Source organism: Hemiscyllium ocellatum, chromosome 13, assembly GCF_020745735.1.
Source record: "Hemiscyllium ocellatum isolate sHemOce1 chromosome 13, sHemOce1.pat.X.cur, whole genome shotgun sequence".
In the NCBI taxonomy this organism is placed as follows: Eukaryota; Metazoa; Chordata; class Chondrichthyes; order Orectolobiformes; family Hemiscylliidae; genus Hemiscyllium; species Hemiscyllium ocellatum.
In genome coordinates, this window is record NC_083413.1 from 39,059,573 (window position 1) to 39,077,404 (window position 17,832).

A 17,832-nucleotide genomic window follows, 5' to 3' on the forward strand; every position below is an offset into this window, starting at 1 on the left:
TTTAAGATTTCCGAATCAGGTCTGCATCCCAGTCCCGAAGTGGGAGTGGAAACCGGACCCCAGGGCTAAATCCCGGACTGGATCAAGACGCCGAGCTGGATCGGACCTACCCCTAGCGGAATCCCGGACAGGATCAGGATAGAACTGGATCGGACTGCTGGAGGCAATCCCTTCGGGAGCGGGGTTAGTGCGGCCACCCGCCAACTGGTTGGTTGTCTTGGTTGGAGGGGGCGGCTCTGATTGGTTGGTTCACTGTCAGTCACAGTGCCTGTGGGTCCGGGTGCACGGGAGCGAGCGGGGCACGGGCGGGGACCGAAGACGGGGTCGCGCCTTAAACCGACGACGGGCGGTGAGCGAGCGAGGGCGGCGGTATACGGCTGATTGTACATAGGCGCCATGAAGTTGATGGTGGATTTCGATGAGTGTCTGAAGGACTCTCCCCGTTTCAGGTAGGCCGTTGTCCCAGGAATGATCCCCGGTCTCTGTGGGCAGGAATGTTCTGTCGCTTGATGCCCTCTCTCCGGCTGCCTCTCCTCTTTCTAATTGTAAAGCTTGAGGTGGAGAATCAGTGCTTTATTTCCACCTTGTTTAACGTTTGTTATTTCATAGTTTTAAATCGTATTTGAATCGTATTTCAGCAAATTCCACAAATTAATCAAACATAATTGAGTTAAGTTTTAATTGTAAACTCTTGTTGTAAATTTTAGATTTTTTTTGAGTTTTTTAAAGTTAACTGTCAGGTTTTTTTGGCCATGTTTTGGGCTCATGTTTATAGTGTAAATGTTTGATCCCAGTGGGATGGTTCTTGTAGTGCCAATCCTATTATCCTTGCTAACATTCTCATGCTAACATTTTGAGTGTTTAGTCAGTACAGGTGCCTATAGTACATTTCATTGTGAAGAACTTTGTATGGCTGAAATTGTTAAAGTCATTGTTAGCTTCTACTGTGGACTTTTGAACTATCTTTTTGATGTCATTGACATTAGTATTATGTTGCACTTAATGACTTGGAAGTAATCCTTGAATTTACAATAAACCTAAAATGTTAGCTTTTTAAATGTCCCTTTAAATGTTTTTTCATCGCGTTCACACTAATTTTAACTGTTGTAAACAGACTGATGTGAATAATTTGACAGCCATCTTCCTTGGCACGATTTCACTAAACAACCTCATAGATGAGCATTTGATCTTTTTTGATCTGGTAAACTAACAGAAAGGAAGAGTGGGGATAAATGGGTATTTTTCTGGTTGCTGATCAGTAGTGAGTGGTGTTGGAATCAATGTTGGGATTGCAATTGTTTACAATTAGATGATTTGGAGGTGTAAACCAAGTGTAGTATGGTGAAAGTGAGGATTGCAGATTAGTCATTAGGAATCTGATGAAGGGCTGATGCCTAAATGTCAATTCCCTTGCTCCTCGGATGCTGCCTGACCTGTGCTTTTCCAGTACTGTGCTTTTCCAGTACCACGCTTTTGACCAAGTGTAGTGTGTCACCGTTTGCAAAAAAAAACTAAGTGGTGGAGCAAAGTGTGCAGAGGACACCAAAGTCTGCAGAGATATATAGATAGGTTAAGTGAGTGGGCAAAGGTCTTGCAGATGGAGTACAATGTTGGTAAATATGAGGTGACTCATTTTGGATGGAATAACAGCAAAATGGACTATTATTTAAATGGTGAAAAATTGCAGCATGCAAAGGGCCTGGGTGTCCTTCTGCATGAATCACAATGTTGTTTTGCAGGTGCTGCAGGCAAATGGAATATTGTCCTTCATTGCTAGAAGGATGGAATTTAAACATCGGGAGGTTATGTTGCATCTGTATAGGGTGCTGTATACAGTTTGGTCTCGTTACTTGAGAGGGAATATACTGGCAGTGGAGGGGGTTCACTCATTCTGGAGTTCAGAGGGTTGGTTTGTGAGAAATTGAGTAGATTGTGTCTATATTCATTGGAATTTAGAAGAAATATGGGGTGGGGGGGATTTTTATTGAAACAAAATTGAGGGAAATAGATACAAGCAGGAAAGTTGTTTCTATTGGATGAAACTAGAACAAGGGAGTGTAGCCTCAAAAGGTGGAGCCCATTCAAGACTGAGTCAAGGAGGAACTTGTTTTCCTGAAGAGTTGTGATTCTGTGGTATTCCCTGCTCAGTGAAGCAGTTGAAGCTATCTTGTTGAATGTTTTGAGGCAAAGATAATTTTTACTGTTCAAAAATGTAGGGGTTACAGTGAGCAGGTAGGTAAGTGGATCTGAGTCCATGAAAAGATCAGCCATGATCTTATTGAATGGCAGATGAGGCTTGATGGGCTAGATGGCCCATTCCTCCTTGTATTTCTTATGTTCATTTTTGGCAGTGTTGATTATGGATCTTTATTAGCAAGAACATTCATAGTATTAATTAATAGTGTATAATTTGATTTCAACCTCTGAAGTGTAATTTGATTTGATTCTGAATGTCAGTGTCATTCAATTGGTAATCCCATTTTTTTTCAGTGTCAGTATCCGTTCTTGCAGTCAAGTTGTAAGTTGGCCAAATACCTTGACATTAGGCTCGAAGAAATGTTCCATTTCTTCTAGTGGCAGTATACATTGCAGTGTCTCACACCAGTCAACCTTGTTTTACCATGATATGGTTATTCACTTTGGCAAGTGTGGCCCTGTGCAGTAGGAAGTAAAATATGAAAATGTTCTCAGTCTGTTTATTTGATTTGTACTCTGGTTCTGGAGATAAGAGTACTGTTAACTACTTCAGTGTCTCAAAGTTGTGTATATGGAAATTTTTTTGTCTTGGAGATTGCCCAATCATACTTTATTCCAAGCAAGTAAAAAAAACCCACCAAGAAGCGTCCCTTCCATTTTGCATTACTTTCAAAACTTGTGGAAAAAATTAATTCCTTATTTTGCCTGTTCAATTTATAAATGTGAAACTAAGATATTTCCTGTTTAATAGTGTAGTGATCTCAAATGAGTGTGACTTGTTAAGTTGCAAGCAACTACGTTGAACAATTTATGGGAAATGTCACTTGTTGAGTTTGCAAATTTGATTGCTGGTTGTAGTATTGGGTTAAAATAATTAGAAATACATTAAAGCTGCAAAGCAATTTATGATTAGAGTAGTATACTTAAGACTTGTTACCTTGATCAGAGCATTTGTAGTCCTGTTGGTGTTTGTTGACCGTGAATCACTTGAGGCAATAAATGAGCTACCATGATCTTATCTCCAAAATAAAAAAATCACTAAACCCAAGGAGAGTTTTCTACATGTTGATGTGCATTAATTGATTCAATTTTTAAACATTTTGGAGCAGGTTTTCAAGTGGAAAACATGAGTCAAATAATAACTTTTCTTATAAAGAGTTGTCAGTGTAAAAATAACTGCAATGTTTAATAATCTGCCCTAAGAAAAAAAACTAGCCACTTCATTGACCTATCCATTTTAATGATGCATTGCAAGGCTAAAATTGTATGTATTTGAGCTTGATACATAAATTTATTCAAACAAAATTAGAAGCACAGGAACAGAATTGGGCATTAATATTTTTGTTTAAACTATGACATCAGAAATTGGCTTAAAAATACTATTAAATTTCCAGCATAGTCATTCTCCTCTCTTTGAGAATAAGAGATTTCCTCATAGATGAGTATCAGTTGCTTGTTTGTTTATAATAATCAGTTACATTTCACGAATGCTAGTTCTGTCCGATGTTATTACCTGCATTAAATCATAGAGGAAAAAATAACTGGAACATGGTGCATATATTCTTTTCTTTTTATCAGTGTTAAAGTTCTGATTGAAAGTCTGTCAATTTGAAATGCTAATTCCTGTTTCTGTTTGCACATCCTATCTGATCTGCTGAATACTTCCAGTGAATTCTGTTTTTCACTTTTGATTAGTTTGGATTTTGTCTGAGCATTGCAGTGTTGTCATAATGCTATAATTAACTGAAAAATGAGAAGTACAACACTTAAATGTGTGTTTTAAAATTCAAGTTTTTTTAAAAAATTGACTAAATTGGGAACATATTCCTTATCTAGTGCTGCTGATTTTCATACCACAGCCGTTGTGCAACGATGTAGTTTTGAAGCTCCAAATTTTGTTGTGGTGACAAGTTACTGCTGAAAGTTTAATGACTCATTGATGCATGTATTGTACATTAGTAGAGAGAGAGCTTATATTTTCTTCCTATTGCGCATCTTTCTCTTTTTACTGGGGGACAGCTTGATGTGGTTGTTGGAATATGAGTAAGATTTAAACCCTTTTTCTGAGGGATGGCTCATTATCTCCTTCTATGTGATCTAAGATCGACAAAACAGAAGTTATAATCTAGCCTTGTTTTTCTGGTTAATTACTTCACCGACAAATAACTATTCCATTTTGCAAATGTTTTAATTTTTAATTTTCATCATTCAAAGGATTGTGTGTCACTGACTAATTCAGCATTTATTGTCCATCACTAGTTGCCGTGCAAAAAAACCTGCAATGATTTAATTATTTTATACTGAAAATTGAGGTATTCAATCCTCATGTCCATTGGTTTCTCCCCTCTCCAAAGTAATGTTTTTTTACAGATGTTAAGCATTGAACTGACTGCTGAAAGAAATAAAATTTATAAAGTAGTGAATATTCAGTGGTTTTCATGCATTGTTAACTTTGTTCAGTTAACTGATTTTAGTTATTATAACAATTTAGTTATGAACTTTATATTACTGTTGCAGCTTAAATGTTTGGAATTGCTTTTGGCAGAGTTTGCTGGAAAGCTTTTTTTTATCTGATCATTTGGTAGTTTGGAAAATAATTCTGCCAAACATCTGAGAGTAATTTTACATCTTTATAGATATCCGGTGACTACAGCCAGCACGATCATGTAATTGCACAGTTCTCTTACGGTCTATTGGTGTTTTATTCATTTAGATCTACCAGATGTTCACCGTTTTTTGCTTTGTCTATTGTATCATGGGTCTAATTGCTCCATTTTCAGGCTTTTTTTTAATTCCCAGGAAAATCTTTAAATCCCAGATGTAGCTTTGTCTCCATGTTCAAGTTCAAGGGGTGAAAGTGTATCTGAGGCACAACTGATTTAAGCATCCATCACTAGGTCTCACTAGATCAAAGCAGTCAAAATAGATTATTGTTTGTGTGAAAAGAAAGAGTACATGCTATACTTTCTCTACAGGGCCTTATTTGATCTGGCCTTTAAATTAGTTCTATTTTCAAAATCTCCCTCCTGACATGATTCCTTGGTCAAATATGACATCCACACATGCCTTTTAAAAATTTTTTTGCAAACAAATCAGCCTCATCTCTAACATGCACTCTTGCCTTCTCCTTTAAAGATTGCTCATTGTGCCAGAAATAAGAAGCCTAAAGAAAGTAAACACAATGGAGTCAAGGGAAGTTTTGTGCTTACATTGGAGAAGCAGTGATAATGATGGATCTGAATGCAAGAAAAAAATAGTTCACAAAAGAAATAATTTATCTTGTCAGTCAGACAGGGGCATAAAAGAAAAGATGGATGGTCAACAAATTGTGTGCAAATTACCACAGGTCTCAAAATGACCTGAACTTGGAAGATAGTAGGCTTGAACAAGAAACCACAGAAAGCTCTGGGTTAAAAAGGACAGTAGAGTGTCTGGGGAATTTGGCTTTGTGGGCAAGTCAACAGAAGAGGCCAACAGAAACTGCTGAACAAAATGGTCATAAGCATAGCCACTAAGTATCTTTAAAGGAGAAGGCAAGAGTGCATGTTAGAGATGAGGCTGATTTGTTTGCAAAAAGAATTTTTAAAAGGCATGTGTGGATGTCATATTTGACCAAGGAATCATGTCAGGAGGGAGATTTTGAAAATAGAACTAATTTAAAGGCTTTGTATTTGAATGCTTTGTGCATTCAGAATAAAATCAGTGAATTAAGAGCGCCAGTAAAGTTAAGGATAGTATCAAATCTGGGAAAAAAACCAGACGAAATGGCAATAGTAATGCAATGTAATCTTGCAAGAGTCCTTAGATTCTGGTAAAGTCTGACCAGAATAGAAAAACTGCCAAAATAAAGGCAGGAAGTCAAAAAGTTGTTAACTGTAGGCCAATCAGCTTCACATCTGATTTTGGGAAAGGATTAGAGTCTCTTTCTTTTTTATAAAAGATGTAATAGTCAAATGTTTGGTGCATAAATGCAATCAAACAATCAAAATTGCTTCATGAATGGGAAATCATGCAGTACATGTTTTGTTAGAATTTAAGGTTACAGTCAAGATAGATAAAGGGCAACAGTCAATATAATATTTGGATTTCTGAAATGAGGTGTTCCATAATGTACTATACATATAGCTACTGAAGAAGAGCCTGTGGTGTAGGAAATAAACTTATTAGCACGGATAACAGATTGGCTAACTAGGAACAAAGATATATGGAACGAAGGGAGCATTTCAGTTGGCAAACTATAACTAGTGGAATACCACAAAGATCTGTGCTAAGACCATAACTATTTACAATATATTCATGACTTGGATGATGGAAATGAATGTACATCCCTGGTTTGTGGATCTTACAAGAAAAAGTGGCAAGACATCTTGTAAGGACAACATGGAGTCTGTAGGCATTAAGAGTGCTAACGCTTGGCAGATGAAGTATAATATGGGAGAGTTGTTCTGCACTAAGAGTGCTGAATATTACTTAAATGAGGAAAGGCAGTTTTTCATTGTCTCATATTTGCTTTTTAATCTCCCTTTTGGACCTTTTGAATTCACTTTGGTTCTCAACCATATTTTTACATGACACCTGTCGTAGCAAACTTTAGTTCCAGCTTTTTGGACCAGTTCCGTTTTAGCAGAAAATTGCGGGCAGAGGAATTTGGTATCTCTGAGCATAAATCACAAAGCTAGACTATGAGTTCAGCTGGTAATAGGGAAGGCAAATAAAATGTTCCCTTTTTTAATTACAAAGGGAATAGAATATTAATAAAAGGGAGGTGTTTTGAAAAGTTTACAAGGCACACGACCGATGTGGAAGACTGTGGAGATGCCAGTGTTGGGCTGGAGTGCACAAAGTCCGAAGTTGCACAACACTAGGTTTATAGTCCAACAGGGTTATTTAAAATCACAAGATTTCAGGGTGCTGCTCCTTCCTCCCAGGTGAGGTGGAGGGAAGCACACAGGCACAGAGATAATGGCAAGGTAATTGCAGGTTATTGTGTCAAGATTAGTACGAACAATGTGAGTAGAGTGTCGACAGGCTGAATAATAAGTCTTTGCAGATGATCAAGAGTTTCAGATGGTGTGATTAAAATGTCAATAGCTGAATAACCATTGAAGGGAACACCTATGAACTGCTTAATTAAGGCAGAGATAATTACAAATAATCAAAAATAAGACGGTACTACAAGCCAGCCAGATGGCTGGAATCACATGGGTAGATATTTATCACAAGAGGTTCTAACCGAGGTAACAAATAATCAGAACTGAACCTACTAACGTAGAGAGGTAATCAAAGTAATGATGTCAAAACGGAACAGTAAGGAATAATTTACAAACCCAGAACAGCATGCAATTACATGTGGCGTGGCATGAACCCATGATCAGAGGCTGCACTCATGAATTCAGAACTTGGCTATCATTTCTGTTCAGCAATTTCTGCGTTGCCATGTATCTCAAGGCTGCCTTAAGGAAGCTTAGCTGAAGACTGAAGGCTGAATGTCCTTGACCACTGAAATGTTCCCTGAATGGGGGGAACACTCCTGCCTGATTGTGCAGTGTTTGTACGCTGTCATAGTGTTTGCATAGTCTCGCTGATATGCCATGCCTCAGTGCATCCTTTCCTGCAGGTATGGGGTAGACTACCTTGGCTGAGTCACATGCATATGTACTGTGCACCTGGTGGGTGGTGTTCACATGTTCACATTGTATCCACATTGATCATCTGATGTATCTTGCAGAGGTTGCCATGGCAGGATTGTGTGGTGTCATGGCCACTGTTCTCCTGAAGGCTGGGTAGTTTGCTTTGAGGCTAGCTGGCTGTTTGAAGGCAAATAGTGGAGACATAAGGGTAGTCTTGGTGAGATGTTTGTCATCATCAATGACCTGCTGAAGGTTGCAAAGAACTGAACCTACTAAGTTTCTCCGCTCCAGGGAAGCACTGGTCTATCCTGTGTCTGTCTGAGGGGCCCATTGCGATTTTTGAGTTGAATGTTCTGTCACATTCTTAGGAGGGTTGTAGGAATCTGTCACTTTCCTCCCTATTTGAGATTCTATGTAAATGCAGGGCTTGTCTGTAAGGGATGGATTCTTGAATATGTTTTGAATGGAAGCTAAAGAAGTGAGACTTTGAGGTTGTCTTTGGGCTTGCAGTAGAGTGAAGTACTGAGATGTCTGTCCTCCTTGGAGATGTGTCCAAGAATGAGACTGATTCTGAAGAGTGATCCTGATGGGAAGAAGCTTTTGTCATCGCGTAGTGATTTCAGAGATTCTTCTGAGTCCAAAAGAAGAAAATGCTGATTGTATGGTGTTGGTTGGAGGACCTGCATGGAAAAGAAGCCTTGCTTGAACATGTGCATGAAAATGTTGGTGTATTGGGGTACAAATTTTAGTCCCCATAGCTGTTCCATGTGTCTGTATGAAGGGCTGGCTGTTGAGGATGAAATGGATGAGTTTTAGGATGGTATCTGGAAATTTTGGCTCAGTATTGAGTACTGAGACTGTTGTATAGTTATCAGTCTAGAGTACTGGAGTGTTCCTGGTTTGACTGGTCTGTGGGTGTGGAGTTTCTGTAAGAAGTCTGTAGTGTCATGACAAAAACCAGGGATTCATTGTATGATGGGTTTCAAGATGCCTTTGACATAGTCAGAGAGATTCTCTCACAGGGTCCTGTTGCTTGATATGAATGGGCATCTGGGAGTGTTGGTTTTGTGTATTTTCTGAAAGTAGTGGAAGTCTCTTGGATTAATGTTTTTAAATGGGTAACCCCTTGCTCTGCTCTGCATTTTGCCTTCTGGTCCTCGACTCTCCAAGAAATCTACTCTGTAAAACTCTTTTGAAATATGTAAAATTAAGAAGGTCTCCTCTTGTACTCATGACTTAAGAACAAGCCCACCATGCTTAACCTCCTCTCATTAGAATTCGTACAAACCTGGAATCAACCTCGTGAATCTTCTGATGGACTGTCTTAGGTATATCTTTCCTTAGACAAAGGGTTAAATTAAAAGTTTTTAATTAGTAAGGGATCGATGGTCATGGGAATGAGACAGAAAAGTGGAGTTGAATATTATCGAATCAGCCACAATCTCATTGAATGGTGGAGCAGACTTAATAGGTTAAGTGGTCTAAAGGGGCTCTGAGTGCATTGTAGCACTGAAGAAAAAAGATGTTTTGAGGATGCAAAGATAGAAATGTTTTCTTTTCGGCTAGAGCTAAGGATTAAGAAGGGGTGCAACTACATTCCTGAACATTTATATACAGATCATCAGCTATTGGGAATGATTGAGAAGCAATTTGTAAGGAAATTCCAAAATAGTGTAAACACCATAGAGTAATAGCAATTTTTGAGACACATCGCGTTAGACTCCATCCACCACCCCCTGAGAAAAGGAACAGGAAATGACATCACCAACCTAAAGAAACCCAAACCTATAAATAGAAAGCTGGAATTTTCAGCATTGCTTCACATAGTCATAGAGATGTACAGCACGGAAACAGACCCTTCGGTCCGACTTGTCCATGCTGACCAGATATCCCAATCCAATCTTGGCCCACCTGCCAGCACCCAGCCCCTATCCCTCCAAACCCATATACCCATCCAAATGCCTTTTTAAATGTTGCAATTGTAACGGCACGAGGTCCACTGAAGATGTTACCTAGTAAGGTAACAAAACGTCTGGAAATGAACCTTTCAGCTCAGCAAGTAAACCTACACCCAAAATCATGGAGTAATTACAAAGGAACTTTACCCTCATATTGACTGGGATAATGATGGTGAAAGGGGCACTGAGGAACAAGTGTTTTCTATTTTGTGTTCAGAAGTACTTTCTACAGTATCCAGTTGAAGAAAGGAAACCCTCTGACTCCATTCTTGGATGAGGTGGACCAAATAGTTCGTGTTAGTGGGGAAATATTTAGGAGACATTGATCATTTTTAGGATGATGACTGTAGAAAATTAAATTTGGTCAATCCATGTTAGGAATAAGCAACTGACAGGGAATGGACTTAAGTTAAATAGACTGGAATAATGGTTGCTTCTGACTGGTGTCACAAAATCTTAACTGCATTAGCTGAGTGTAGCAGGTCCAAGATGGAGGTTAAAAAGCAAGTACGAAAAGCAATTTGGGACTATGAAACAAACTGGCCATTAAAGAGGTCTTTTTTTTTGGATTTGCTTTTTATAAACATGAGGTAGTATTAGAAATTGTAATGTTGATTAGGCACCAGAAAAAATAATAATACCTTGACATGGCTCAGGTGTTAAACCTCTTCAATTTTGTCTGTCTTATGCTGGAAACAATCTTTTAATTTTTGTTTGCACTCTCTGTAATGCTGTCAGATCCTTCCAAAGCTGTGGTGGCCAGAAATGGATTCAGTGCCCCAACTGAAGCCAAACAACGTTGGTGTCTTTATGCAAATTCAAAACAACCTCCTTTTGCTGTTGTAGACTACATGTTCCTATTAATAAAGCCTAGTGGTATAATCTTTAATTGTGTTGTCAACTTATTCTGCCAACCAGAGACTTATGGATGCGTACACCTAGGTCTTTCTGCTTTTGAGCTCCCTTTTTTATTTTGTATTGCCTCTCCATTTTCTCCTTAGCAAAGTGAGTCACCTCCCCTTTTTTTTTCATATTTGAATTGCATTTGATGCCACTTTGCCCATTTCAATAACTTTATCTATTGCCTCTTCAAAGTTCTGCAATATCCTCATCAGTTTACAGTGCTTTAAAGTTTCATATTATCTGCAAATTTTGAAATTGGGTCCTATACGTCAAGATCCAGATCATTAAAATTAGTCGTGGAAAATAAGAGTCTCAACACTGATTCCCAGGGAACTGTACTTCAAAAACATACCAACCTCCAGCTCATAGAACATCAATTAACCTGCTTTCCTTAACTCTTTTTAATTACGTGTCCATGTTGCCACTGTTACTTTCTTTCATGAGCCCTTTGTATACAGGTCTGTCGTTCAGCACTGAATCTGATGCCTTTTGGACTTCCTTGTTCACCATATTAAGATCATTACTCTCATCAACCCTCTGTTATTTGAAAATTCAGCAAGTTAATTAAACATGATTCCCTATTAAAATCAATATTGGTTTTCCATAATCAAATTTTGGAACAAAATTAGTAGCCACTTAGACAAGATATTCTTCCTTGTTTGTAGAAGGTTGCCCACCATTAAAATTAAACTGACTGGCCTTTAACTTCCGGGCTTTCCTTTACACCCATATTTCAGCAAAGGTGTGAGTGCAATTCTCATCATGTGTAACCATCCTTGGATGTACTGCAAACTGAAACCATAGCCAATGCCTTCACAATTTTCCCAAACTTTGATTTTAAGGGCAGGTCCTCGAGGCATGGTATTTATGAGTCAATGTGATTCATAAGAAATGGTATTATTGTCCACAACAAGATGTAAAATTCATGGTCTTAAATATTTTAAACATCTGTGTACAGAGGAACCTCTATTATCCGAACAATGTGGATGGGGAGTATATTGTCCAGATAATTGAATGCCAGACAATATGGTTTAGCCAACCTTGCAGTCTTGTTCAGATAATCCAAAATTCGGATAATCGAGGTTCCTCTGTATAGTAAATCAATAAGGACAGGCAATTCTTGTTAGAACATAGTAACATATGAATAGAGTTTTTAATTCGTTTTCTATCAACGTGCTCATTTTGTAATTGATGATATTAAAATTGAAATTTCAGAAATGACAGCCAGACTACTAAGACCCCTCTAAATCTTAGTACCACACAAACTCACCAACACTCTCAAACAAAAACTAACAAACTTACAAGACCCTTTTCAACCCGTGGACAAAACCAACGTCTTCTACAAAATTCCACGCAAGGACTGCCACAAACACTGCGTAGGACAAACAGGAAGAAAGTTAGCCACCAGGATACATGAACATCAAGCTAGCCACAAAAAGACATGACCATCTCTCCCTTGTAGCCCTATACACTGATGAAAAAAAACACCAATTTGACTGGGACAACATATCTACCCTGGGACAGGCTAAACAAAAACATGCCAGAGAATTCCTGGAGGCTTGGCACTCGAACCACAACACCATAAACAAACACATAGATCAAGATACTATCTATCAACCCCTTGGAAAACGAACCGGAAATGACATCACCAAAACTCCAGGAACCCCATCCAGGAGAAAGATATAAATAGAAAGCAGGAGACAACAGCTTCGCTTCACTTGGAGGTCACCACTGATAATGTTACCTAACCAGGTAATGAAACGTCTGGATAGCAAACCCACAGCTCAGCGAGCAAACCTACACCCTAAAATTGAAATAATTTAGAATTGTCCAGCTTTCAGATATGGTACAGTATTCCAAATTGAAAGAAATTTCTTTAATTCTCAACATAAACAATTATGGAGGGAAGGAAGAAATCAGATAGTGTTGCCTAATTTGTCTCACTGTAAACAACTTGCGATAATCATAGCATAACGTTACAAAATCTGTTAACTGACCCATTGGCCAGAGCAAACCGTTTGGGTGGATTGATTCAAACATTCTAACTTAAGCTTGGCTGAAGTTAGGCTGTTTTTATTCAGCAGAATTCTGGAGGTGACTGCCTTTGACATCAAGGCATCATTTGATTAAGGGTAGCCTTTATGTCTTACTAAAACAGGAGTCACTGGGAGTTGGGGCCAAGCTCACCAATGGTTTAATAATTTTGGGTTATTGGATGCCAGTCACCTCCGGATCAAGGACACTATATATCCTGTCATCCTCGCAACGTCATTGATTACCTTCTCATCACAAATGGGCAGTGGAGATGTTTTTCTAATGATTGCACAGACTTCATCTACAAGTCCTAAGATTCAGAATCAGTTCATGCCCACATGTAGGAGACTTGGATAATATTCAGCAAGTTATTTAGGGACACTATTCCGGCTTTGGCTGAAAAATGGCTAGTACTGTGCATGTACACAACTGCTCGGCAATTACTCTTTCCAATGAGAGTATTCCAGCCATCTCCATTGACGTTTAATATTGACCTTCCTACAGACACTGGGTTCCAGAATTTCACCACCCTCTGGGTGAACCATGATTTTTCTTGAATTCTCTACTCGTCTGCCATTACTTCAGATCTATGAGCTATATCTACTGACCTCTTTGCTAAGATAAATAAACCCCTTATCCACTCTACCTATGCTACTCTCCATTTTTATATACAAACGGTTCTGCTATAATGTGTGTTTCTTCAATGCAAATTGGCTATAATGCAGTTGAAAAATTTGGACCATTATTTGTAGAACACAAATTTTCCTTACCTGTATTGGCTATAATGTGATTCTGGTCCCATAGGTTTAAATGGTGCTGCTTTTATGCTATTTTCTTAACACAGTTCTGTTCCTATCAGAACAGACCGTACCTTAACTAAATCTGCTTACAACCTCAACTGTTTCAGAGAGCCTATCCAATACTTTGCTGAAAGCTAATGTTATTGGTGACCTTTCAATAATCTCCTCTGTACCCTTGTCTGTGTGATCAAATCCTTCTGACATGTAGTGATCACAATTTCACACAGGTCACTGCTTGGAGTGCTAACTTTCTGTATATTAGATTTTTTTTTGTTCCTCTGCTAGCAAAGAAATGTACCCTACATGCCACCTTAATTATGTTGTCTGTCATGTTACTTTCTGGAATTTATGCACATGCTGTCTAAGGTTCTTAAGTACTTCTCAAAGTTATCATTTATTTGAATCCCTACAGTGTGGAAGCATGCCATTCAGCCCATCGAGTCAACCACCAACTCTCTGAAGAGTATCCTACCCTCTCCCTGTAACTCTGGCTAATCCACCTAGCCTGCATATCCCTGGACACTATTAAGCAATTTAGCATGGCCAATTCACTTATCCTGAGCATCTTTTTGGACTCTGGGAGGAAGCCGGAGCACCCAGAGAAAACCCAGGCACATGGGGAGAAAGTCGACCGAGGGTGAATCAAATCTCGGTCCCTGGCGTTGAGGCTGCAATGCTAACTACTATACCACCTGTGTTGTGTACCCGTCTCGATCTATCTAAAATGTGTTGCCTCCATAGTTAGTACTGCATATCACAATTAGTTACAAAGAGATGCCGTTGGCCTGTTGTGTTTTTTTTTGGTTCTGTGGAAAAGCAAGGCACCTCGAAGCATTTTCATGCCTTCTGCCAGTAGCCCTGCACATGTTTCTTTTTCAGGTAATAACCCAATTCTGTTGCCTCAATTTATGCTGCATCATACTATAGTTCCATGCGATTCCAGATTCTAACCATTTGATTTACAGTTTGTGTGACAAAGTGCTTTTCGGTAATGCTAATTGTAAATTCAAAAATGATACAGGTAAGTACATCTCTTTATTTATTTGTTGGATCTTGGTGTTGCTCATAATGCTGGAATTTACCATAATTACTTTGAGATGCCTATGTAGAACTGCTGCCATGCTACAATTGTGTAATGAAGGAAAAGTGTTTCTATGTTTTTGAGTAGGGAGTTTAGGATTTTAACCCAGCAATGATGAAAGGACAATGGCGTGATGACATGTGAATCTCTTGGGAAATTGGAGTACTGTAATTTAATGCTTCTAGGTAGTTGTTTGGAAGGAGCTAATGAAGAAACCTTGGAGCATTACTACAATGCATCTTTTAAATGATGCACATTGTAGTCTGGGTACATCACTGGTGCTTAGATGCTTCGCCCATTTGAAATGTTGTTCGTTGTGTTTTTGTGTGGATGAGGTTGAGCTTCTTTGAAAGTTGTTGCTTATGCATCCATCCTGGCAAATGAAGCATAGTTTGCCTCGCAATGGATGTGTAACTTGTACATCATTTAAAAGGCTTTAGGAGTTGATGCTTTATCTGAGGAATTGTGAATAGAGCTAAACATTGTATTCACTTAATGAATAATCTCACTTTTAAGTCGTGCAATTGGGCAAAGTCACTTCTGAATTTGCTAAAGCTGTTTAGACCCAGGACACTGCCTTAAGTCTTGCAATGCTTCTCTAATACTGAGATGATTGGTATACAGCAACTTGTACTGTCCTTAAATGTGACTGAGTTGCTAAAGAATTTGTGAAACCGGTAATTCTAGCTGCTGCACTCTGGTGAATCAAACTTTGATATTGAGAGCAATCCTTCTCACCATGGTTCATCTCTGAAATCCAGTTGCAAGTGCACAATCCTTTATCTGAAATGCTAGGGACCAGCTGGTTTTTGAATTTCAGAATAAGTGACAGCTTGGTGAAATTTTAAAAAATCTTACCAAACAGCAGATGCACAGAGTAAAATGGGCCCTGAAACAGAATTGAGACCTGCCAGTGCTGGGCCACACTCCCACACATTGCATCTGAGTGACACACCGAGTGGGTGTGGAGTTTGCTTAACTGTTTGCAAGCCAAACAACCTTTGTTAATAAGAAAAAAAACTTGACAAAAAAGCCATCAGATTTTGGATAAAGGATTGTCTACCTATACTATGTAATGCAACGCTAAGTGTTAGTGGACACTATATTCAAGAATACATGTTGGCACTATTAATGATCCCTTTTCATTATTTTGCTGTTTTGAGAGTAGGCTGATGGAGCAGTAATTGGCCTGTCTGGAGTTTTTCCCTTTTTATTATTATACTTTTTTATAGTATTAAAATCTGTATAAAATAGATAATGTGAATTGCTAAAGTGCAAAACCATATGTAAAACATTTTATCTAGTGCATGCAGCCCAAGGCTGTCTTTTCACAGGTTCTAGTCCCTTTTGTTTTATGGTCAGAGGGCCATAGTTCCTCATTAAGACTTTGCAGAAGTTACCACAAGCTTGACTTTGGTCTGTATTAGAAGATCAGAAAGGCCAAAGGGTGTCTCCATATTGGCTCTTGTTGTAGGAGTAGTCTGAACTGTACCAGCCATACACGTCGACAGGGAAAGGTCAGCAACAGATTAGTAACTTGCCTCTTGAGTTCCCAAAGGCTATTCATCTATAAGACGTAAATTGGGAGAATGATTGATTTGAAATTCTCTCTACTTGCCTATATTAGTGCAGCTTCAAGAACTCAACACTGTAATTTCCAACATCCTCAGTCATTCACTCCCTCCTTTACTATTGCCACAATCGCAACATCTTCTTCAAGATGTACTGCATCAACTCTGACTACTTCGGCAGCATCTTCAAACCCAAAATTTCTACCACTGTAAAGGGCAAGGGATCTGAACACCACCTCCTAAGTTCCTAGCTGAGCTGCCTGCCATCCTGACTTGGAACTGTATAGCTTTTCCTTCACTTTTGCTCAGTCAAAATCCTAAAACTCTTGTCCTAAAGGAATAGTAGGTTTATCGATGACACAGACTGCAGAAGTTCAAGGCATTTGAAGCCATTTTCAGTGGAATAAATGCTCTTCTGTCCAGTGGTGTCAGCATTCTGCAAAAAAATTTTAAAATATCTGTGATCCTTGGAACAATTTGCAGAGCACAATGCAAAGTCATATTCGAGGAGAAAGTGGGTGTCTATCTCTTCAGCACTATAACCATCTCCAAGGTCAGCAAACAGTAATGCTGAGACTCCAGTTCTGTATATGAGCGTTGTTAGGAAAGTCCTCGCTACTAACCTTTTTTGAAATTCCAGTAATGTGTTCTAAATGATCACGATCTGGTTAGAGATTCACCTGACAGGATTAACCATCTGCAGAGACTTGATGTGAACAGCTGCTTGTTGTACTTGAGGGACATGGTGTTTTGCTACCCAGACTTTTCATTAGTAATATTCTTAAGAAGGAGAAATGAGGCTATATTCAGTCCTGGGTGGTGCCAGGACCATAACTCAGAGGCTCTGCTCTGATGAGCTGTAATTGGTTCCAAATTTTTAAGGTAAAAACAAGGACTGCAGATGCTGGAAACCAGAGTCTCTAGATTAGAGTGGTGCTGGAAAAGCACAGCAGGTCAGGCAGCATCCGAGGAGCAGGAAAATCGATGTTTCGGGCAAAAGCCCTTCATCAGGAATAGAGGCAGGGTGCCTGCAGTGTGGAGAGATAAATGGGTGGGGGTGGGGAGAAAGGGTTGGGGAAGGTAGCAAAGAGTACAATGGTGAATGGGGTAGGGATGAATGTGATAGGTCAGAGTAGATAGGTGGGGTGGAGTGGATAGGTGGAAAGGAAGATAGGTAGGTAGGACAGGTCATGGGGACGGTGCTGAGCTGGAGTGTTGGAACTGGGGTGAGGTAGGGGAAGGGGAAATGAGGAAACTGGTGAAGTCCATATTGATGCCCTGGGGTTGAAGTGTTCCGAGTCAGAAGATGAGGCGTTCTTCCTCCAGGTGTCTGGTGGTGGTGGAGGGTGTCTTAAGTCCATCATGCATTTCCTACTGAATCCTGTCATGTTTTCTGCCCACCTCTGAGATTCTTTCTTGCAATATCCAAGACTGAATCAAAGTATGGAGTGATGTTAGGTATTCAGTCTCTGAAGGGACAACGCTTTAAAACAGAGATGAGGAATTTCTTCATTCAGAGTGTGGTGAATCTGTGGAACTTGCTGCTGTAGAAGGCTGTGGATACCAAGTTATCGAGTGTATTTAAGACCGAGGAACCATTGATTGATTAACCTGGGTTATGGGGAGCAGGCAGGAGCATGGGTTTGCGAACCATATAAG

The 17,832-nt window shown here is 39.2% G+C and overlaps 1 protein-coding gene across 2 annotated transcripts in view; it reads left to right on the forward strand.

The window, feature by feature from the left end:
- The first annotated feature begins 260 nt into the window (after window positions 1-260).
- LOC132821868 (arf-GAP with coiled-coil, ANK repeat and PH domain-containing protein 2-like) overlaps window positions 261-17,832 on the forward strand; it is a 164,717-nt gene continuing 147,145 nt past the window's right edge. For both annotated transcript variants that reach the window (XM_060834772.1, XM_060834773.1), the window contains exon 1: window positions 261-449. In XM_060834772.1, coding sequence (XP_060690755.1) covers window positions 397-449 — 53 coding nt within the window. In that variant the 5' untranslated portion in view covers window positions 261-396. The remainder of the gene's footprint in view (window positions 450-17,832) is intronic.